This window comes from Alosa sapidissima, chromosome 1 (genome assembly GCF_018492685.1).
Source record: "Alosa sapidissima isolate fAloSap1 chromosome 1, fAloSap1.pri, whole genome shotgun sequence".
Classification (NCBI taxonomy): domain Eukaryota; kingdom Metazoa; phylum Chordata; class Actinopteri; order Clupeiformes; family Clupeidae; genus Alosa; species Alosa sapidissima.
Window position 1 is genome coordinate 39,856,387 of NC_055957.1, and position 23,993 is coordinate 39,880,379.

Here is a 23,993-nt window from a genome sequence, read left to right on the forward strand (position 1 = left end):
TAAATTCAGGATCAGGTGTGCCGTGGGCGGGGCAACCGCTCAACAGCTGATTGGCTACTCCAGTATGCAGGTGTAGCCGGACATATTGGGAGTTCGCTCATCTCGATGCCTCTTTCTTTCATTCCACACTGGAACATGCAACAGGCAAACAGCACATTCCATGAATCCCAACACCACTGACCCTCTAGCTGACTTAGTACTCGTTACTTTGATCCGGACAATATTGATTGAAATAAAAAACCCGACTTTTCATTGCACCTTGCACACCTCTGTCCCCCTTTATTGTTTCGGCTTCCCTAGGCTGCAGCAGCCACATTCAAGTTTTATCCTCCCAAGACCTAGCCTAGAAATCTAGACGCACCCTAGCGGCAGCAAATGTAATTTGCAGCCAGGGTCGTCTAGCAACTCTCTGTTGACTTGCGAGCTGGAAAACCAAACTCTGGTTTAGGCCAGTGTTTCTCAAACTTTTTTTCTGGAGACCCACTTTTTAAAAATTACAGACCATCGCGACCCATTCACTTCAGAGCAAACAATCATCCACCAATATTGTTTTATTGTTTTAGGCCACAGGTTCTCAAACTTTTCTATGCCCCCCCACCAAAACTATAGAAAATGGGTGTGCAAAATTCAGAATTGAATTGAGAAACAAGACTCTTAAATTTCAGTTCAATTCTTTAAATTTAAATTTGAATTGAAGGAAAAAACAGGATCTAGAGTTACAATTCGGATTAAATTTGAATTAAAGGAAGTAGAATTGAAATTCAGTGAAATTCAAAGAAATTAATACATAATTTAAGTGAATGAAGTAAATGAAGCTTTACAGTATATGTCACAGGACTCTGATGCTTGGTTTATAGGCTACGGAGTCTGCATGTGCCTGGAGCTTCGCTGGAAGGGCTGGAGGGCAAAACCCACTTGTCCGTTTCACACCCACAGCTGACGCTGGTCCTGATGGAGGTCCATGGAATTCCCCTCTGCTGCTGTTGGGATTCAGGCCTGGAAAGCCTCTGCTCTGCCCCAGTCATTGCATCAACTGCATTGCCAAATAACCCCTCCACACTCACCAGGGCATCATTGGCAACCATTGACAGTAGTTTGTGCTGAATTTGGTAATCAACTTGTATTGACTTCTCCTAGTAAGGTAGCAGTAACCAGGAGAAGAATTCAGGTAATGCACTGACGGCTCAAAACGTTTTTTACCCCTTCTGTACACTTATTAAGTTATAAATATAACTGTTTGTATAACAGTTTGTCTGCAGGGCCCCTCTCCACAGTTTTAGAAGTGTAATGATATTGTGAGCCCTGTCAGTGGCTTAACCCTTAAGCACCGGTGTGACAGGAATGTTGAAAATTGAACATTCTAAAGAATATCTGGAATGGTTTTTTATGGAATTTAGAATCTTACTTTGCTGCGGAACAGAATCTTCAGAACCCCTCTGGTCACTAATGGGCCGTGGCGCAACTGGCTGGGGCACCTGCACCATACGCCAGTGACCTGGGTTCAATTCCCGCCCCGTGGTCCCTTCCGGATCACACCCCCACTCTCTCTCCCTTTCGCTTCCTGTCTGATTAAATTCATAAAAATATACTTTAAAAAAAGAATTCTCAGTAGATTGGTAATGCTATTGGTGCTGTCTGTAACACATGGAAAGTGAGCATTGCAACACCCATGGTTATCATGTTGAATAGTTAAATGTTTGGTGGTACTGTAGTGTGACATGTCCTGTCATTTTGGATTATACTTGTGTGTCTCATAGATTGTTCCAAAAAAAAAAAAACATCATTAGCAGCGTGAAATGGTGAATGTTGATTTCCCACAGGAAAACAAAATTTGAAATGATCTCACCCATTTCTCCTAAAGGCCCCTTAGGAGAAATAGGAAGATAAGAATATATTGGAAAGAAAAACATTTGAGAAATAGCCCTCCTCCTGTCTCAGGCTCAGCCCATATCAGCAGATATCAAAATACTCTCTTCTCAATCCATTCTTATCTCTCCTTATGTCTCCTCAGGGGCATGAGAGACAGTTGAGATCTTAATATCTGATTTATTTCTTTTGAACAAAGAAAAGACCATATTTTTTCCTCTGAGTATGCCAATAACTCATTAACCATAAATCATTGCACTTAAGAACATGGCTTGAGATGTTGGTAGACTTTAATGTGTGAATAGCTTTTTCTCCTGGTTAGAAGAGAGATTTCAAATCTAGCATTAATTCATTCCATAATTCTATTTAATAATTGGGTAACACTTTACTTGACGGGTGAGTGTTTCATTAGACATGATTCAACATTCATACCAAACCTTTCATGAATGTGGAGGACAGAACGACAACAACTTGTCAAAATTAAAGTCCAACATTGTATTTGTGTAACCTGGATACCATTAATTTAATCTCTCTAGTCTTTGTAAATATTTCATGAATATCTTATGAAGTCTACATTTAATGTCACTTTACTATACAAGTTGTGAAGTATTCGTAATCACCGAGTTTAACACTGGGAGGTAAACTAGCCTACATTCAGCTGACCTGTATTTGTGTAACCTGGAACGGTTGGACATTCCCAGTAGCAAAAGATGAGAAATCATCTGCAAAGGTTACATCATAAAACAAATACATTTTTATGAAACAAAAATGATTTGCTTGACCATGTTCTGTCTTTTTGGCACTGTGAGTAGCCCATTGACTCAGATGTGATCAGGTAGGCCTAAGAGGTTTGCACCAAAAACGGCAATGCTGCTTTGCGATTTGGGACTTCTATTTTGACAAGCTCTCGTCGTTCTGTCTTCCACATTCATGAAAGGTTTGGTATGAATGTTGAGTCATGTCTCATGAAACAGTCATGAATGCTTTATGTGCAGTGTATGACAGCTACTATGAAGGTGTTATGAACTCACCCGTCAAGTGTTACCAATAATTGTATAAGCTTTTGAATTTTGAGCAGTGAACTCATTCAGTGTTTCTTGCTCCACTGTTTATGGAAGCTTTGTGTTTACAGACTACCTTTGCATATCAACTGATATGTACTTGTTAGCTAGTGACCCTGAAGACACATAACTCTCAGGATGTTCTAGGGCAGTCATTGAGACAACCCAGAAGAACCAAAAACAAAACAATGATAATGGAAATGATCACAGTAGTGTGTGACCTGTATTCCTGCCATATGGATTAGCATTACCCTGTGTAGTCATGTCCTATTCTGCTGTTGAGTCAAACTCAATGAACCACCTCACTGCATCATGGCTTAGGACCAGGGGTGTAGAGGTAAAATAAGAGGTAGGTAAACTATAAATTCTGTGATCATGGCAAGGTGGATTTTTAAAAAGGCCATTCAGAACATGTTTGATGATGGTGGAGGTTATTGTCCAGTGTTTATAACACTATCAGTGGTATTAAATGATTCATAGAGTGTTGATGAGTGCACATATTGTGAATGTGGATAATACAGTGTGATTTTTGAATGTTTGAATTTGCCACTGGTGAATAAACTCTGATAAGAGATGGATAAACTCTATTTTTGAAATTTCAGAGGTGATAAACTGTGTTTACTTGTGTTTAACCTCCACTACAGCCCTGCTTAGTACATGATTTAAGTGCATAATACTCCATGTCATTTTTTGTGCCAAGACAATCACAGAGTTCGAAACAGCACAGACAAGGACCTCATCATCAAATAGAGGGCCAGGAATGCAAACTGGGAGAAGAAACTCTATTATACATATATTGACACATGGCACAGCTTCTGGTAAGTAGTGTGAATCAGGGCCAAGCATAATATCAAGCTTAAATGACTAAACCTAAAAAAACCCCAGCAATTATAATGTTTAGTGTGTGTATACGCCGCTGTCCAAGGCTGGGCCCACTGACTCTCTCTTTCTCCTTCCTACACTCCTGTTTGTGATTAGGTGAGACAGATTAGGATAGTGAGGTCAAATGGAATAATAGATCATTGGCCTAAACCAATAATTGAATAAATCTATAGATTTATAAAAAGTAAATGAGTCACCCAACCTCTGTCAAGCAGTTTAATCAGTCAGCGGAATTATTTTCCCTCAGTGACTTCTGTACCTTTATTTATGCGTACTGTATGATTCTGAACAGTAGGGGGAGCCCTAACACCACTTCTTACAGACACCATCAAGACAAGAGAGACAGCCTTCAAAGACATGTGCAACAAAGGTGGGGTCCAAACCATCAAGTAAGTTCCAAGTCACTGTGGTGAAATTCAAGCAGGTCAAGTAGAGTCCTGATGTAAGTCAAATCAATGCTCAAATTCTAAAACAGAATAGATTCACACGTCATCCACATATATCAATAATTTTTCTTCATTAGATTCTCTTTGAACGAGTCCCATTTAAACTGCATGGCTTTTCTCTGTGTCTCTACTGCATACTGGCCAGGTTTGCGTACATTGCATTAATCACTCAATCATTTTTCAAAAACAAAACAATGTCTACAAATTGTATAGACATTTCATTTAGAAAGTCAAGTCCTTTCGAGTCATTTGATTCCAGTCAAAGTCAAGTCTCAAGGCACGAGTGTAAAGTCAAAGTCAAGTCAAGTCTTTTATCAATGTTTGTCAAGCAAGTCTCAAGTCCTGAAGTCCTCAAATTTGGACTTAAGTTGGACTTTGAACTTAAGTCAGACTTAAGTCAACCCATGTGACTTGAGTCTCCGACCTCTGATGTGCAACCTCTCCTTACTTATACCAGTGTGTTGTGCCATCAATATTAAGATGCGCCCCCACTCCACCCCTGTACTTCCACTCATGCAGACTTTTATTTTGCTTTGTTGGAAATGAAGCCTGAACAAAAACTGATTCCGGAGCAATGAGCCAAAAAATCACTTTATCAGCAGTTTGAATCTTACTATCACAGGAACCAGAAAAAAGAAACTTAAGTATGTACATAACAATAACTTACATTGATAAAACAAATGACACAGAATAAATACAAAATAAATATACATCAAAACAACCATGTAAAATAAATAGTGATACAAAACAATGTCTTTCTTTCAGAACCTCTCACCAAATCCAGCTTCACTATGCGTCTTCAGAGTATGGAGCAACAGTCTTGAGGTGACTGGGGCAGAAATCAAATTCAAATTCCTCCTTATTTATCATGTATTCAGAGAGTCAGATCAGTATGTGATCTCATAACTAAGAAAGAGTGTGTGTAAGAGAGAGAGTTAGAGAGAGATGTCGGCACTCCGCATTTTCCTTGACCAGCAAGGGCTCGTTATGGTCCTACATGGGACTCATCAGCCACACATCTCACAAAGCCACTGCAGTCTCCACGGCTTTGGACTCTGGGTGTAGTACTTTTGATCCACTTTGGTCTAACTCCCAGAGCGTAAGGGCCTCAGACAGATCAAACACACACACACACACGCACACACGCACACACAGACACACACACACATGTGCATGTATGCAGACATGATCCACACAGTTAGTTAACTGTTCAGCTCTGCTGCTAAGATCTATCGCTGAGGACCCTGTGAGGTCTGGGAGACAGCTGCTTGCTTGGCTGCTGTGTGTGTGTTAAGGAGGCAGGATGGAGGCTGTCAGCATGCCTAGGAGCTGGCGGCGCTGTTGAATTTGTCCAAAACGGTGGCATTGACTCTCTGGAACAGCCATTGCTGCGTCTCCGACAGTGGGTCGCACTTGTTCATGAAAATCCTCTTATCGCTGAGGCTGCTGTCCATACAGCCGCTGCTTACCTGGTGGAAGAGTGATTTATCCTACAATCCAGAGAAGGAGGGGGGGGGGGTATTGGAAGAATTAGAAACCATAAAATGAAAGCAGCGAAAATAAATGAGAAACACAGTCACTGTGACTTTGTCAGTGGAATAAATCCACATCTCTTATCTCACTTTTTCTTTAGTTAGATTAGAGAGGTTGTTTCAGGGAAGTACACACAGTCAAGCATTTTTTTCTTCCAGACAAAGCTTTTCACTCAGCCAGAGTAGCCAGAGTGTAAAAATAAAATTACAAGAGCACGATGGAACAGACGATCTATTTTGGGACTTGAGAGGCAAAGTAAAGCATGTTACAGGCTTCTTCTGTAATTGCAAGTCTGTAGTTTGCCTGCACTCTCTCATTCATTTAAAACATACACTGAACTCCTGTGGAATACTGACAGAAAATAATAATTGTATGATGAATGGTTTAGATCAAACTTGCCCTTTTGAGCTCCCAAAACTCAACCCTCTCAGAACGAAATCTCTGATTACAATTTTCTGCCCTCAGTAGAATCCTTCATTTCACTATTCTATGATTACAAACACACAGTAATTGTCATTTTTTTTGTCATTCTGGTTTAAATGGTTAGGTAATGAGCTCATAGATTCAGTTGGAACAAAGTATTATGTGCAGTGCAGCCCAAATAAATGTGGTTCCTCATGCCTTCCTCAATAAGATTGGTTCTGTTCTGACCTCTTACCACCCGGCACAACAATAACAAACCAGCTAATCTCTATGATGCTTACATCAGCTAATACCCATATACTGTATAACATGGGTATTGTTAATTACATCTTTACAAGGTCAATGTCAAAGTTATTCAGATGCGACAAAGAGGAGGAAGAAACTTTATGGCCCTAATATAACTGGACTAGTTTCCACTAATTAATATTCCCTATTTGGGTTTGCTATCCTTACTCGTTTTGCATGCAATTAAAGGAGTACATTCAGTGGATATTAAATAGAATGCACTGCAGCACTGATTAATGTATAATATTGTCATGTGTGAATAGTAAACCTATATTTGATCAAACCAAATTATTACAAAAATACATATGAAAGCAATTACATTGATGGTCTACTTAATAGCTTTTATCCATCGTACAACCCCCCCCCCCCCCCGATACAGTACATCCACTATTAGATTTAATGTTCATGCCAGCATGAGTTGCAATTAGAGGATTGGTTCCTTCCTCTTCCTCTTGTGCTGTATTTTAAGTAGGGTAGTTTTTATGAGTTTGGATGGCTAAGCAAATATTAGTCCTATATCTAATATCACAACCTTATTATGGTCACTGCAGTATATAATTTACATAGCAATCAAGGTGATGTACTTAATGGTTTTAACAGGGCTTTGCTGTAAATAGGCCTATGTATCTCAGTTATGCAGGTGTAAGCAAAATGCTAAATATTTTGTTGTTATGAAGCAGTGGCGGCTGCTGACCAAATTATTTGAGCAAAGCCCCCATCCAACACAGCAACTCCCCCACGTTAGCTGGTTAGTCTACATTATCTAGAAATGGACAATTCAAATGACTTCTAGCACTTGCTGATTGTAATATTTTCATAGGAAGTCTTGGTCTCCTCACTGATTTCACTTTTAATTTCTCTTCATGGCATGTGATGTTCATCACTCTGTGAGGTAAACCTGGGTAACAATGAGTAACACTATGCAATACTGCATCTATGTGTATAGTCTCTACAGTTTGTAATCTTTTGTGCAGTGGTCGTCCTCTGGCCTCTATTGTAGGTTAATATATGTAGATGAGCCCCTGCTATGGTGCCTACTACGGGATCTTGGTTTAAAGGAAGGTCAGCAGGTTGCCATGAAATGGCGGCGCTCTAATGCAGATTGATGGCTGTTACCTTGCGGTAGCTCCAGTGCTGATTGCCCTTCATTCCGTGGCAGTCGTACAGTGTGACGGGGCTGCTCTGGGAGATGGCATCGAAGCAGAACTTCCTGGTGTGGAGGGGGTCACCGGGCCGGATGTCTTCCCGCCAACCAAAAGTAAAAATCTAACGGGGACAAGGGATGCAAGGCTCAGATCTGTCAGCCTGACAGTTAGTAACTTACATTTGTTTATTATTAACGTAAGAGACATGATATTTTTCAGCCAGGCAAGAACCAACACTAAAGCTGTGTATTTCCTGATGCCCTGCATGATCTCAACCTCCTCCAAGTGCTGCTACTGACAGTGATCCAAAGCACAAACTTCCCTCCAGAGTGCAAGTGGAGCCCCAGACAATAGCCATCAAGCAGCTCGTGGGAGTCTATGAGGCTGCAATTTGCCCAGCATGGCACTCTGTCTCCACTGTGAGGTTGCGGCACTGCCATCGCCCGAGCAGCTGTGCTGAGCGAGTCTGTCTGCTGAGTCACAGCTGAGTGGTGTGTGTGTGTTTGAAATCGCTCTCTTATTGTACACTTGCAATCCCAACAGCAGTGTGTGTGTGTGTGTGTGTGTGTGTGTGTGTGTGTATATGGTGCCTTACCTGTTCATGTGCCCACGTGCGCTCAGCCCCCTCTTTCAGACAGGCGTCCAGGCGCAGTTCTGTGCCTGTTGAGCCATGCTTGGAGTCGATACACAACCCTGACGCCACATTGCGTATCTGTGGGAGACACACAGACACAGATCCTGCTTCAGTTACCGGCTCACAGCACACCGTCACTTGATCTCTACACACCAAAAGGACCTAAATAAGGTAAAGGCAGAAATGCTCTCCCAAGCCCTTGATGCGCCCCCATCCCCTTCTTCTTTATCCTGACTCAGCAGAAAATCAGCATTTTTAACAAGTGATTCATGATCAACAGTCCTCTCCTCTTCCCCTGGCACACTCTGCTGTGTGTGTATAGTTCGTTTCATTTCAGTGCCCGCTGAGAGCAAACTTTCAAAGCCATTTTTTGATGCACAGTCGCATTTGCCTAATTCTCTTTAAAGCATTCCGGCAGCGCGCTCGGCAGTTTCGAGGTGCGTCTCCATAATGCATGAGGCTGGGATGTGTGCATGTGAAATGGCCTGAGCAGGACAGTGCCAGGTGTCCTGTGCCTCCATGCGTGACTCGCTCACCCCCCCAGGTGCTGACCCCCCGCCACTGTGTGTCCCTCCAGCAAGGTGAAAGGGACCCCTGCCACAGCACAGCACACACGCAGCGCCACAGAACCGGTGCTGCATCAATGCTATGTTTTATTTTCATTCATTCTGTACCACCCACATGTGCCACTAGGGGGAGGCATGAGCTACCATTTGCACTTTAGTATGTTTCGGATGCAGTTACGGTGAGTTATGGAGGATCCTCTTCCTCTTTTACTTTCTCTGACTTATGCATGGTTTGTATAGTAGCTCCCAATTGCATGGATATACTGCAGGACAGTGCTGAACACATTAACCATACAGCTTACAAGTGGACTAAGAGACTGAATAGAGATACATCATTTGGTTTATATAAAAGCTTACAGGAATAAAAACATGCAATGTCTTCTATAAGTGCAACTACACTGTTAGGACTGGCATATTTTATTGTCAATGTCTGTGATTAGCTGTACTAGGCAGATAAAGATGTAGCCAGCATTCAATCTAACTATTGATCTTATTCTAAGACTAAATTTGTTACAGTGTTTATGTGTTTATATGAGCTGTTTATGCAATATTCCATTTATATTCCTGTTTATGTTATGGAGCACATTCCGATTAATGACTTGTGCTGGAATCCAGGACATGCATCATCAAACACAGTCTATGTGTAGCAAAAGACTGCCAAAACTCCAATAAGGAGTTAGGCTAAAGCGCACTGAAAGTACTTCATCAGGTGTTTCCAAAATATTTTCTACTTCGACAAATGAATGTTGCTGAGAGCTACTCATGTTTGATATTAGTGGTAGTAGCATGTAATCACAGTTATTGAATAAGCTTTGTTTATGCATTTAAGGCTCCTTTCAAGTACTTTAGTCTGTCTGCTACTTGGAAAGCATGGGGAAATTGCTGTGGATTTAGGTGAAGTGGAGATTGATGTCACATCGTTATGACTGAGGCAGAGGCACACATACACACACACACACACACACACACACAAACGATTCCTCACAAGCAGTATAATTGTTACTTATATTGGCCCGGTTATTTTTCATAGTCATTGTCAACTCTGGTGTGTCCTGGGTAGTCTGCAATATATCACCTCATGCCCAGCCTACATTACTGACTAACCAAACCTCTAGGGTGCAGTGTCATTTGATTAACTGGCAAATAATGATTTTGTATCAGAAGGGTGCAGGATGTCTGAATTTGAGAGCTACCTGTTGAAGACGCCTGGTCACTCTGAGTATGATTAATTGGGTTAATGAAGATAATTACAAAACAACATTTAGGCTACCTGACACTGCCTTACCAGTAGGAGTATTGCCTTAATCTTAAAATCAAACTAGTGCTGTCCACATCATTGCAGAAAGTGTCTCTATCATCATCAGACATTTTAGTCGTTAATGTGATAAAGGACTGACAGGTGTAAGCCTGAGCGTAAAGTCAGGCCATTGGCAAATGCTCCCTTGAACAGATCCATTCACAACACAATTTCTTTTCACACTAATCACAGCACACTATTTCCTTCATGGTGTGCAAGACTGAGTCAAACAGGTGTTGTTGTTTTTTTTCTCTTTGCTCTCTCTCCTCCCTCCTCCAGTGTGGAAACGAGCTATTTTAAAATGTGGGAGAGCGGCTCATCCTGATGTGTGACAACTCAGTGGCAGTTCCCTTTCTTACAGCTGGCGCGGGTGCAGAATTAACACTGGCCTCTCCACAAAAGCCTCCTTTAAGTGACTATTATTGCTTCCAATTATTTTGTGACAGGCAACAGCGTTCCCTGGTTGTGTTGTGTCACACTTCCAAATGAGGTACCGGCACAGAAAACTGAAGAGCACGGGCAAAACAAATGGAACTAAACTAGAAGAAAAATGGAGGGTCAGATGCACATGCCTCCTTCGTAGCCTCTGGTTGTAAATGTTTATTTTGATTCTTTCCAGGGAAAAAAAAAAACAGAATGGAACACATGCAATTTATTTTTGTTCCCATTATCAGGCTGCCTCTCCCTTGTGTCAGCCAGTGAACGATATATTCAGGCCAAATGATTTGACCTGTTTTTCCCATGGAAGCAACTATGTCTATTAGAAAAAGTCAATTGAATGGTGGATGACAATTTACTGCAAGACCCTTTTTTTTCTGTGAGGTCACAGCAGCAGGAATGTGCAGTGAGCTGTTGCTTCCTTCATACTTTCCCAAGGTAACAATGGTTTTAGAATGACATTAACCCACATTTAGGAGAATAATGAAAAATAAATGACTACTACATTTAACTGTTCTGAAGCCAATTCCAGAACTCTGAGAAATCAAATCCTTCAATTATACTGCTATGGACGATTAATTGTTAGTAACCCCTGCTTCCCAACCTACCAATCTTCTGAGATGTGTTTAAGTCTGTATAACATGCCACCTAGACTGACAACCACTATTCAAATCCTAGAAGACTAAGTCCCCGAGACAGCCGATGACTGCATCATCTCTGACTGCATCCTCTCAGAGGGACTTGGAGAGGTGCTTGGAGAATCCGTAATCTGCCTGGAGGGAAGGGGGCAATAGGGACAGGGCTGGGGGAGGAGGCGGGGGTGGGGGCCCTGAGCAGACACCCGACAAACTATTTACCCAGACTGCCACTCAGTGAGGCAAAGGGGTCAGGCTGAATTTGACCCCTGTCCTCTGACGGAGAAGTGCAGAGGATCTGATTTGTGCCCCACGCCTTCCTCCCTTCCCCACATCTCTCTCTCTCTCTCCCTTCCCCACATCTCTCTCTCTCTCCCTTCCACCACCTCTTTCCCTCTCTCTCACTCTTTCTCACACACTCTCTCTCTTCCTCTCTCTAGGTCTGAGCCACAGGGGTGTCTGTGAATGCCCAATGAGGCTCTTTTATTGTGCTATATATCAGCACGGATGACAAGCCCACAGCCTGGAAAGCCTGCAAATGAAACTATCAACCTGACAGTAAAATTACTATCATTTCGCTGCAGGAAAGAGGATATTTACTGTGCATAAATTCCCCCTGAGCAGGCTGAGGAGATTTACAGTCCTCTGTCCCTAAAGGCACTCACCCTCCACCCCCTAACTTATAGAGAGAGGTGCAGGAGGGAGGCCACTGTGTTCATGGCTAATGGACCTTCGGAAAGTGGCTAGTGCACCTACTGGAGACAGGAGCAAATAGTTATTGCCATTATCACTGTCTATGCAGAATACCATGCTGGGACAACATGAAATGTGCCTGCCAACGGCAGACAATGGAATCTAATTAAATGTGATATGAAATTAATTACTTTTTGTCCTGACTGTTTCGTGTCTTTGACACATTTCAGCATGTAAAGAAGATGATGTTTTGCCAGCGCAGGAGGAATTAATTAAGCAATAGCGTTTATGAAGCAAATCTATCAGCCCTAATTTAAACTTCCATCAGAGTGGGTTTGGAGCAAGGGAGATATCCAGAGACAGAAAGAGAGCAGGAGGAAGAGCGAGAGTAAGTGCACATGAGAGACAGAAAGAGAGAGACACAGAGAGAGAGAGAGAGAGAGAAAGAGCGAGAGTAAGTGTACATGAGAGACAGGGAGAGAGAGAGGCCAAAATGATGAACAACTAATCCTTACCCCAAGCCCGTCTCTGTGCTTCCCTCTCTCCTATACGACAGGTGAAAAATAATACAACCTAAATGGCTTGTCTTGGGATCATGGTGCTAAATAATAAAAATGTATACCACAGAGCAGGTTTGTTTATGGATGGGGGGAATCAGTGAGGCAAACCCTATTTTGCCTGCCTTTCTTTATGTATATGTATGTGTATGTGTTTGTGTGTGTACGTGCACATGTATATTAAAATAGGGCCCATAAATGGGTGGCCTGCCACCTGCCTGTTCTAAAATGAAAAATGCATTACATTTCAGCCCACAGCGCATCCCATAAATCAGCATGCATCTCCCCGTAGCCTTGGTGACATCCACCTGTGGTGGCGGTGACGGGGGTTGTGGAAGGTGAGGGCGGTGGGGTGCGGAGCTCAGCCCTGTGTTTGAAATGCATGACCGTGCAACACAACAGTCATGGAGAAGTTATGCCCTCCTCTCTCAAATAGAGCGGCGTGAGTGCTAGCTCAGGCCGCGGAGATGAGAGGGGGAGAGCGGAAGAGAGAGAGGCACAGGACCGATGCGCCTTAGGGAACCAAGCACGTTAAAAACACTAGGCGTCTTCCACCAACAACACGGAACTGGGAGGCTGGACATGGATGTCTTTTACAGGATTCTGTGGTGGGACTCTAAGTCATATGAAAATAAAGTCCCTTTCAGCAATGAATAAAGCTCCACTGCTGCATGGTTAAAGTATGGAATATTACCGTAAGAGATGATGTGTGTGTGTATGTGTGTGTGTGTATGTGTGTGTATCTGTGTGAGTGTGAGTGTGTGTGTGTGTGTATGTGTGTGTATCTGTGTGAGTGTGTGTGTGTGTATGTGTGTGTGTGTGTGTGTCGCTGTGGCGGAGCTGGCCCACCTCTCCCCAGGCAGCGGGTAGTGGCTCCACAGGAGGGTAGTACTTGGGCAGGTCCCAGGCCACGTTTTTCATGTACCACTTGAAGTCTTTACACTTGAGGTGCTTGCGCAGCTCTTTCTGTGCGGTCAGGTCCCCGGTGGAGAGGTGCCGGTACTCCGGCCTCCGCTGGTAGATGAACTCGGTATACTCATCCATCCACGTCTCTGCCACTCGCTTCAAATTCTGAGAGAGGAAAAACAGACAGACGAGAAGAGAGAGATACGGAAAGAGAGAGAGAGAGAGAGAGAGAGAGAGATTACTACAAATGCTGCTACAACTAATTCAAGGGGTGTTTGTGCCTTCTACTGCAGTCTATCAGTACCAATAGTTGCTGCCTTCAATCATTTTTATAGTTAACAGACTTCCTTGAGAGACTGGAGAAAAGCTGATGGGTGTGTGAGAGCACAGGATCACTACGTGCCCGGGGTTCAGGTCTAAATTTAGTGCTAGTTAATCAGCACATCCTTAGGCTGCCAACGACACCCACAGCAAAAGTGAAGAGCCGTGCTCGGAGAGTGTTACATGGCACAGCGGCTCTATCCTGACGGGACTTCTACTGTCATTACCTCCACACCGGGACACAGGATACAGTTCGGATAATGATGTGAGTATGGTACCGCAGCATAGTAGGACTGGACTGTGTCTTTTTTTGTCCATCTGGCTGTTACAGAAGCCAGCTGTAAGGGTGTAAGGGTGCGTTGAGAAAAGGTTGACTTGCCCACACACTCACTCTTGCCAGGCTGGTCCCAGAGGGCACTTTGTAGGGCACGTACTTCCTGTAGATGTGCCCCACTCTGGAGCAGGGCACATCGTACATGCTGCCGCCACACATCCACACCTGGGGAAAATAAGACACACACACACACAGAGAGAGAGAGAGAGAGAGAGAGCGAGAGAGAGAGAGAGAGAGAGAGAGAGAGAGAGAGAGAGAGAAAGAAAGAGAGAGAGAGAGAGGGAGTGTATATAAATTACATTTTTTTTCAACTGCTTACACGCTAAATTTTTGCTTGTCACATAATTTTGTCTTGCCATACAATTTTGAAAGACAACAATGTCTTTCAAACATCATAACCCCACACCAAATCTGCAAAAACATACACTTATTCTCAGTGTTTGACTGTGTTCAATTTTCTACCTAACACACACAAATCTAACAGGAAGTAACTTGAATCAAAATGCCACACTTATTTGCCACTTATTCACACTTATAAACACTCATTACTTTACTGAACACCATCCGATCATTGCCTTAGTATAGGCCAATGAATAGATATACTGTATACAGGTATAGACCCTTCTGTTCCTTTATGGTTGCAATGTTCAGAACAATGAAGATACATGAATTGGACCCTACAAAAAGTCGACTGAACCTAAAACTTGTCTTTTGTCCCCAAGTTACCATTAGATCAATGTTGTTTTCTGTGCCTCCAGAAATGCCTTAAGAACGCACATGTTTGTTTCTGCAGTTGAAAGGGTCTATAGGCCTATGAATATACAATGATGTATCCAAAATGTCTTATTGGTGTAATGAGTTCAAGCAACTGAGAACTTTCTTCAGCCAATGGGTTTTAGTGTTTTAGCAACTGAGAACTTTCTTCAGCCAATGGGTTTTAGTGTTTTAGCAACTGAGAACTTTCTTCAGCCAATGGGTTTTAGTGTTTTAGCAACTGAGAACTTTCTTCAGCCAATGGGTTTTAGTGTTTTAGCAACTGAGAACTTTCTTCAGCCAATGGGTTTTAGTGTTTTAGCAACTGAGAAAAACTGTAATTTGTGCCACTTGTGTTTACCAGTATGGATGCATTAGAGTGCAGAATGTGTTTTGAGAATGAGAATGTGTTCAAAGTTTTGCTAAAAATTGTAAGTGAGATCTGCAAATCTGCAAATGAGATCTGTGTTTTACCATGTGAAATGGTTTAAGATATTGACAACAGACTGAACAATTAGCTTAATGAGTTCAAGCAACTGAGAACGTTCTTCAGCCAATGGGTTTTAGTGTTTTAGCAACTGAGAAAAACTGTATTATTAAAAAGACTGGGATGAAAATGTTTTAGGCGTGAGACAGACAAAAGGCAGAGAGACGGACGTGTTGGGCAACACAATTGAGGTTAATGTCTCTCTGCATTGTGCTGGACTAAGCAGACTCCGTGGGAGTGCACGTCCGAGGGTCTACGGGGATGTGTGATTGTGTGAGCAACGCTCAGAACAATCAGACACAATCTCTTGTGTGGAGCTTGTGGAACACACACACCCATACACACACCACACATACACATACACACACACACACACACACACGTACAGACACACACGCCTCTCTCCACAGGCTCCAATTTCCTGTTTCTCCTGCCTGTCTGACAGCAGAATCGGACAAAAGTGGGCATGTGGTGCGGCACTCTCACACATCTCTCTCTTTCGCTTCAAACGAACAGGCCAAGGAAGGCGCAGAACAGAGATGGAGAGAAGTAGATTTTATGGGTGCTTTCAGCCGTAGTTTTTCAAACATGAGCGTAGAACCTCTCATCCCCCTTTTCTCCTTCAAGCTGAAACACACACACACGCACACACACACACCCTTTGAAGTGTGAGGTCGTATGATTGTTTGTTTGGCAGAAGTGTCTGCAGTCATTGAGATGCTGGTGACATACGGGAGGAGGTACGGCGGACAGGATGGATTTTTCAGCACTCCACTAGGCATGCCGTGGTCTCTCGTCGGTCTCCTCTCCCGCTCCCTCTCTCTACCTCTCTCTTTCTCTCTCTCTCTGTCTCTGTACTCATCCCCCTCGCTGTGAGTGTGAGGATTTGCACTCCACGCTCCTGCATATCAAAACGCTCAAGCCCTCGATCATACCGCACCCAGGGTCAAGGAGCAAACTCACTTCACACGTCTGATCATTATGTGGAAAGACTGTCTCGGAAATTGGCCGATTGAAAAAAAAAAAGAGGAGGCATACAGATCTATTCCGAAAAGGATGGGCAAAAATGATGAAATGGGGTCAAATTAATTATTTTCTTTGTACTGTATATAGAAAGTGGGGTCATAGGAATGATTTTGGTTGTATATCTTTGAAGGGCTATGCACACTGGTGGCTTCAGTACACTCCCTCAACCCCCAACCTATATGACATTGAACATAGCTAAGCCTGAAGTCAATAACAGAGATATTTTCTGACTGACGACATTCAGAGCACTGTATGAATGGAACAAAAATGCAACTTTTGCACACGTGTGACTTTGCAGTTCTTATGCCTGCAGTGACAGATAGGCTGGCTCTTTCAGGCTGTCACTTCAGCTGTCACTTTCAGCAGCGGGATAATTGTGAATTTCCCTTTGATTGCCTCCTGTATTATAGTGTCAGCCTGAAGTGCTCCAAATCACAGGAAAATCAGACACCCTAAGTGGAATAACACAGCCAACTGTCATGGAGGGATCACCAGAATCTGGAATAAAAAAAAGAGAGAAAAAGAAAAAATCTGCTACAAGACGAATCTGAGAAGAATAACCTGCATTCCCGCAATTTCACTTCTGAAGTCTTCTTGTTGTTACCATGGTTTCGAGGACAGGTGGCTGGAAGATGATGGCTGTTCCGTGAGGCGCAATGACAGCCGAGGGAAGGTCTAATGAAAGTGCCTGAGTGGCAGGTGTGTCTGGAGCGATAAACACTGAATTTCATTCACGTGCAGCATCATGATCTTTATTCCTCTTAATCAAAAACACCGAATCACGTTCCCCGGCTTCAGGACTCAGAACCAGAGAGGCAGAAAACCCAGTTAGTGTCTAAGGCCAGAGCGTGAGACTGCACCGCCTCGCTGTCCTTTGTCGCCTTATTTTTACCTTCTGGTCAGCAGGAAAATATGGATGAAGAGGAAGAGGAGGAAGAATAAAAAAGATTGAAAAAAGGGAAATCCACAGAGTGCAACAGATGGAGGACAAACGACTCCATAGGGACAAAGAGAGATAGTTCAGCCTCATGATAGAGAAGACACAGAGAAAAACATCCTGTGGATTTGCCGGGAGGATGAACTACGGGCCGTGCCACACTACTGACATATGGGTGGCAATTGTGAAATCCGAGTTTTAAACCCAAAGGGATAAATAATTGAGGGACAGACTTATTTAGGCAGATGCTAATGGATTAAAATCTTTTCAATTGTAATCACTCTCTAAAAAAATGAAATGTGCAGAATTGCTTTTGCTTTCATTCACTTTAATCAGTGAGGGCTGATTGCTGAATGATATGAAATAAATGGGAGATAATTGAATTGCAGCCCCATTGAAGTGGAGAACAGTGGAGGTAAAAGGCCACTTACCTTAAAAGAGATCTCATATTGCTCTCCACCCCAAATCTCCAGGCCAGTATCATAACCGCCCAGCTCCCAGAACCACTGCCTGTTCACCGCAAACAGGCCGCCAGCCATCACAGGAGACCTGAGCCAGGGGCAAACAGAGACAGAGAGTGCGAGAAGGTTTGTGTTATGGTACCGTGGTTCAACTTGCCAACAGAGATTTAAAACCAAGGATTCATGAACGCCCATTGCCAGCCTCCCTTCCATTCTTATAAACATTCAAATTTAGCACCGAGATATTCATAGAAAGGACTTATGGGCTCACACAAAAGAAACTACTTCCCTTTGTCAAGCAGCCTCTCGCATACATGTCCAATACTGGAGGAGAAAACGGCAAACTCTATCAAACTCTGGAGACACACAATAATCCCAGTGAGCAACGCTGGAATTCCCTCCATACGCTTCCTACACCCATTCTGTGGAGATCAAAGTCTGGGGAGATTGCATAGTAGACATTCGCGCAATATAAAAAAAAAGAAAGAAAAAAAAAAAAAAAAAAAACTTCCCCAACAGCTGCTGCTAATGCAGTTTTAATCTGCTCGGTGTAGCTGCTCTCCTTCTCCCCAGAGCTCCTGCTGCAGTCCAAACCTGTAAGCATTGTTATTTTCACAGTCTCTTTCAAGGCTTATGGCGCCGCCGAACAGGGCTTTTTTTAGACCCCACACAGATGTGCGTCGGTGCCTCCACCACATGGCCCGTGGAGTGGAATCCATATAATCCACTGAGACGTATTCCGGCGTGTTCTAGGCGTTAAATGAAGTGGAGGGATGGCCAGCAAAGATATTGGGGGCTTGGGATAATACTGTGTGCGTTATGAAAAAAACATGGCTAAGTCATCACCGCTCTTACAATAGCCAAATGATTAACTCTCTAGGCACGTTCATTCTTACATGTAATTACAAGCTAAAATAATTTCTATAACCTTAACAATACAAGAATTCCAGGGCAGTGGAAAGAAGCCACCTAAAAGGTTCATTTGGTTTCTTGCTTTATGCTAATAGTACATCTAAATTTGAAAATTATTAAAATAATGTTCCAAGTCAGACCTCCACTTTTACTTTCTTGATGCCAAAGAAAAATAACAAATGTCAAATAGAAGTTGTTTTTCCCCTCATCTTGTTAGACAGATATTTCATTGTTTAATCCGGATCTGGGTCAACAGTCACTTTGTTTTATTTGTATAATGCTTTCAAGGTCATACTGCATATTCTTCTTTGAGAATCATGTCTGCATTTAAAACCAAATCATAGCATAAGTTAACGATCCTACATCCACGAAGCAGGGCTGCTCAAGCTCATTGATTTTTATTTGCTTGTTTGTGTGGGTGGTTTTGTAAGTGATTCAGCAGGCGCATACTTAACCATGAGCATAAGTAGACTGGAGAGGTCTAGCACAGCACACAAACACCACATCTCGCTCACACACACACACACACACACACACACACACACACACACACACACACACACACACACACACACACACACACACACACAAACATCACCAGCATGTCTGGCACTGAGAGACAGAAAGTTCCAAAAAAGTGGGCAGGCAGGCAGGCAGGCAGGCAAACACAATGACTCAAATCCGCTGCACATATACCACTGCAAACAAGGAGCAGGGCCAACGTAAGAGACAGCCAGGCAAGCAGAGGGAGAGCAGGGCGCCAAAATCAATTTGCTCTTGTGTAATACCCTGTGGCCCGCTTCCCTTCCAATTTAATAAGGCGCTGAAATATTGCAGTCCACTCAATTAAGGCAACTAATGGAGGAACAAGCACTTTGGTGCTGAGATTACACTACTCTCTTTCTCTTCCCTTCTGTTCCTGCCAGTACTCGGGGATCCTCTCCCGAGCAGACAATGAAGCCGTGGGGCTCAGGGACGGTCTCAGGGCCAGGTGAGATGGAAAGCCTTGAGAATGGGGGATAGGGGACCTGATGAAAGAGAGGTACACACGCACACACACACACACACACTCTTCTCCATGGCTCTGTCTCTTTTCTATAGTCCTTACTTTCTCGCCTAGTGGCTCATGATGGCTCTCTGATTGGTTAGTGAGGGTTCTGATTAGAGACCAGATGGACGATGAATCAGGGGAGTTGCTGTCCCCTTGGTCCGCCGACCTCAGGAGGAAGCGCCACTCTGAGCTGCCGAGCGAGCTACAACACTCCACTCCACACCGTCCACTTCCCCGAACTGCTTTGCTTGTGAATTACGGCCTCATTAAAAAAAAGAAACAAGGTGCGTCAAGAGAGCCCGTGTTATCTCAATCAAAACCCATCTCAGTGCATGGCTCTTAGTAGAGACTCTGGCAAACGGAGGGGGTCGGCCGAAGAGAACAAGCTAATAAATGCAACAAAGGCGAGTGGAGCGGGAGAGAGCGGCCGAGCTATTGACTGTTTAATTAGAATGGAGTCTGGAGGGAGAGAGCAGGTCAATGGCGGAGCCAAAAGAGCAGAGAAATGAAGGAAAGGAGAGAGTGAGACGAGACAGACAAAGAGACAGATGGAGAGGGAAATGGAGAGAGAGAGAGAGGGGGGGGGGACGGCTAGGTGAGGGAAACAGTGTGTCACTCATAAGAAGTGTTCTGAATCAGTGGAGCATGTGAGCCAAGGTCAGAGCCTTTCCCCCGAGGACAGAGGTGGAGAGAGAAGACATAGAGAGGGTGGACATGGATGTCTGAGACCTCGCACTTCTAAGCCTAGTCGCTCAAAAAATATGTACAGTTATAAAGCAGAAAAAAGGGATATCAGCTGAAATAAAAGAAAAGCAGAAATATCAGTTCATATGATTTGACAGTGATGCTTTGGGCAGAAGAGGGGCATCTATTCACCCCCCCCCCCCCCCACACACACACACACACTTCTCATCTGTATGCCCTCCTCTCCCTCTAGCCACCACTAGCCAGCCCACGCTCACTCAATCCCCCACAACCTCCTCACGTCATGGTCACTCTCCCTGAGGGACCTCAGCCTCAGGAGTTGGATGGCAGTGTGTGTGTGGGTGTGTGTCAGTGTGTGTGTGTGTGTGTGTGTGTGTGTGTGTGTGTGTGTGTGTGTGTGTGTGTGTGTGTGTGTGTGTGTGTGTGTGGTGGCGAGGGACACCTACGTGCTGACAAGCACGCCCGCTTCCCTGCACCTCCACTCACAGGCTAATTGTGCAGGCAGCCAACTCAAAAGGCGAGCTGCCTGAGGAGATTTGGTAAACAATGCCAGAATTATTACAGGCCCCCGAGAGAGTGGCGCCGCATGCGGCACACAGGGGTGGGGTGGGGTGGGGTACGGTGGGGTGGGGTGGGGTGGTGGGGCGGGGGGGTGGGGGCTCTCAGGATACCAGAAATGAGTCCTAACGAGTGTCTCCTTGTGTTAAATACGGCAGTGCAGTGCAGAGCTGGGGAATGGGGTGGAGATTATTTACATACAACAGAGTCAGAGCACTGGCTAACATTCATTTAGAGTGCAAACACTGTGGCAATGGGTTATTAACGGCCCCGTGTTAGTTACTGCAGAGAGGAGAGAGAGAGAGGAGAGAGAGAGAGAGAGAGAGAGAGAGAGGAGAGAGAGAGAGGAGAGAGAGAGAGAGAGAGAGAAGGAGGAAGGGAGAGATGGTGCAGTACGAAATGAAATGGGAGGCGACCCTCTATGGGATAGGTGTCCAGTTTTAATGTCCTGCCAGTCTCTCATTATCTACTGCCAGAGGGGGTCTGCGTCCCTGTTAAACAAATGCTCTGCTTTCTTATGCTGCTTCTTCTTCTGCCCTCTAAAACACATATGCATGCACACATCCACTTTTCCTCTCTTAAAGGGAAACTTGGCAGGATTTCCCCCTCTGCTGGAGAAATTGTGCATTATGCTATTTCAAACTGTGGAAAAAGGTAATGATAAAGCACATGGATTTGTTTACAAACTAGCAAAACGGTTAGCATAAGTTCGGTAGACAATGTGGATGTTACAAGGTAAGAAACACGATTTAAAACAAGTTTCTTGTTTCTCACTTCTCTTTCCGGGACGGTAGTCTCAATGTTGCAAGGTTGGTTTTCCCGCCTGGGGACGCTAGGGGGCAGCGGGAAAAGTCACCATTTTCACACCGAACAGGTCATTTAACCATCCAAATGATTTCTAAACGGGTTTATTACGTTGAAATAGTTGCCAAGTTCCCCTTTAATATCAGGCCTCTACACACACACACACACACACACACACACACATCCACTTTTCTTCTCTGTTGCACATCCATTTAAAGCCTCGGCGCTGGTTACTGGTAAAGCTGTACTAAATCACCTCGAGCGCTGTCTCATCACTGGCCGGTCCCATCAGCACGCTCGCTCGCTCACTGGCTCGGCTCGTACGCAGGCCCTGCCAGCACCACCTAAGGCAGTCACAGATGCCAATCACAATTTGCATTCAAGAGATGAGCCGGCGAAATCCAATTTAACTTCCTAACAAATACAACATTTACCCAGCTTAAATGCCTCAGCTGGAAAGCGGAGAGGACACATGGGCTGGCGGCTCACTCGTTCCCAATCATTACACCGTCCCCCGCGCGCTCCCTTCCCAAGTTATTTCCATAAATATAAATCCAGTATTGACTTTGGAGAGCCAGGGAAAAACGCGCCTGGCAGATCTCTCTCCTTCCGCAGTACAAAAGATGTGCCGTTGCAGTGCCCAGTCACGCCAGAGGGAGAGAGCATTGGAGCAGTCAGCGTGGCTCTTCATCCCCGGGCAGAACAGTAGTATTAAAACAGTTAAATTCACAGCCAGCGCAGAGGGAGAGGAGGAGGAGGAGGAGGAGGAAGGGGATTAGAAAGAGATTTGTAGAGAGAATCATTTGCAATGCACATCCATGCAGCCAAGGTCAGACACAGCCAACAAAGAAGAGCCAGAAGAGAGAGAGAGAGAAAGAAAGTGAGAGAGAAAGAGAGAGTTAGAGAGAGACAGACATAGAGAGAGAGAGAGAGAGAGAGAGAGAGAGAGAGAGAGAGAGAGAGAGAGAGAGCAAGAGAGAAAGAGAGAATGAGAGACAAAGAGAGAGAGAGAGAGAGAGAGAGAGAGAGAGAGAGAGAGAGAGAGAGAGAGAGAGAGAGAGAGAGAGAGAGAGAGAGAGAGCAAGAGAGAGAGAGATGGTATATTCTGTGCATACATCATGTGTGAGAGAGGGATGATGGAGATGGAAAAGAAGAAAACAAAGAAAGAGAAACAGTGAGGAAGACCAAAACTGTTTCGTGTGTGTGTGTGTGTGTGTGTGTGTGTGTGTGTGAAGTCTAGCGTATTCCCAGATGTCATTCATCACGCCTCTCCATAATCTCATCAGCCCCTGGGAGAAGCTCATGCATGTGCAGTGCACAGAGACACATGGGCACACGTATGGAGCAAGGGGAGCCGTACATGAATCATTATTAGAGCAGGGCCACTGTACACACTCCACACTCCACAGGCCTCATTACTCAGTGGCCCTCTCCACAGCACACCCGCACGCTGCCAAGCGCATATGGCACAGTGACCCCAATTACACCAGAGCCACTCCTAATGAACGCAGAGCCTATACGTATCATAATGTATAGATATGGGTTTAAGGTTTAATCCTCTATGCAATCGTCTTGCAGGGTAGTGGAGGCCAGGCTGGGACAGGTAGGAGGCGGTTCCACGCCTGGGCAGTAGGGGGCGATGTGGGTCCAGGGATGTGGGGGGTGGTGGGTGAGGGAGGAGTGTGTGAGCGGGGGGGGGGGGGGGTGGGTTTGCCAGCAGGTCAGGTGGTGACTGCGGGCCGGGGGTGGGGGGGGGTGGGGGGGGGGGGGGTGATGAAGGAGCAATGGGGTTGTAATGTTTTTTAACCTGGAAGGTAATTCCTGAAGAAATGGGAACCGAAGCCAGCCGGATCCTGCTTGCGTTTCATTAATGCACCTACACGCTCTCTTACTTACTCACTACCACCCCCCCCACCCTTCTCTACTCCTCTTTCTCATTTCAGCTGGATTCATTCTGTTCATCTCTCTCTCTACCCCCCTCTCTTCTGCGCTCTCAGAGAGAGAGAGAGAGAGAGATAGAGAAATCTTAGCCTTCTCTCTGGATCAGTCATTCCACAAATGAGCTCTGATACAGATAGTGGGAGCTCTTTCATCTTGTAACAGGCGGTAAGATCTATATTAAGGCATCTTAGCTGAGCGTGCTCAATGCATGAGAATGTGTGTAAGGCAGCCAGACAGACAAGTGCTGCTGCACCATTAAAATAGGACCAAGGGAAAGGGGGGAAAGAGAGCCCTGGAGAGGAGAAGGACAAGGGGAGAAAGAGATGAGAGAGAAAA

At 44.5% G+C, this 23,993-nt stretch overlaps 1 protein-coding gene across 1 annotated transcript in view; it reads right to left on the bottom strand.

The window, feature by feature from the left end:
- Positions 1-4,764: 4,764 nt before the first annotated feature.
- galntl6 (polypeptide N-acetylgalactosaminyltransferase like 6) overlaps positions 4,765-23,993 on the bottom strand; it is a 159,125-nt gene continuing 139,896 nt past the window's right edge. Inside the window, exons 7-12 of the mRNA XM_042084156.1 lie at positions 17,657-17,892; positions 14,080-14,187; positions 13,311-13,532; positions 8,237-8,353; positions 7,613-7,762; positions 4,765-5,745 (exon numbers count right to left, since the gene is read on the bottom strand). Coding sequence (XP_041940090.1) covers positions 5,578-5,745; positions 7,613-7,762; positions 8,237-8,353; positions 13,311-13,532; positions 14,080-14,187; positions 17,657-17,892 — 1,001 coding nt within the window. The 3' untranslated portion in view covers positions 4,765-5,577. The remainder of the gene's footprint in view (positions 5,746-7,612; positions 7,763-8,236; positions 8,354-13,310; positions 13,533-14,079; positions 14,188-17,656; positions 17,893-23,993) is intronic.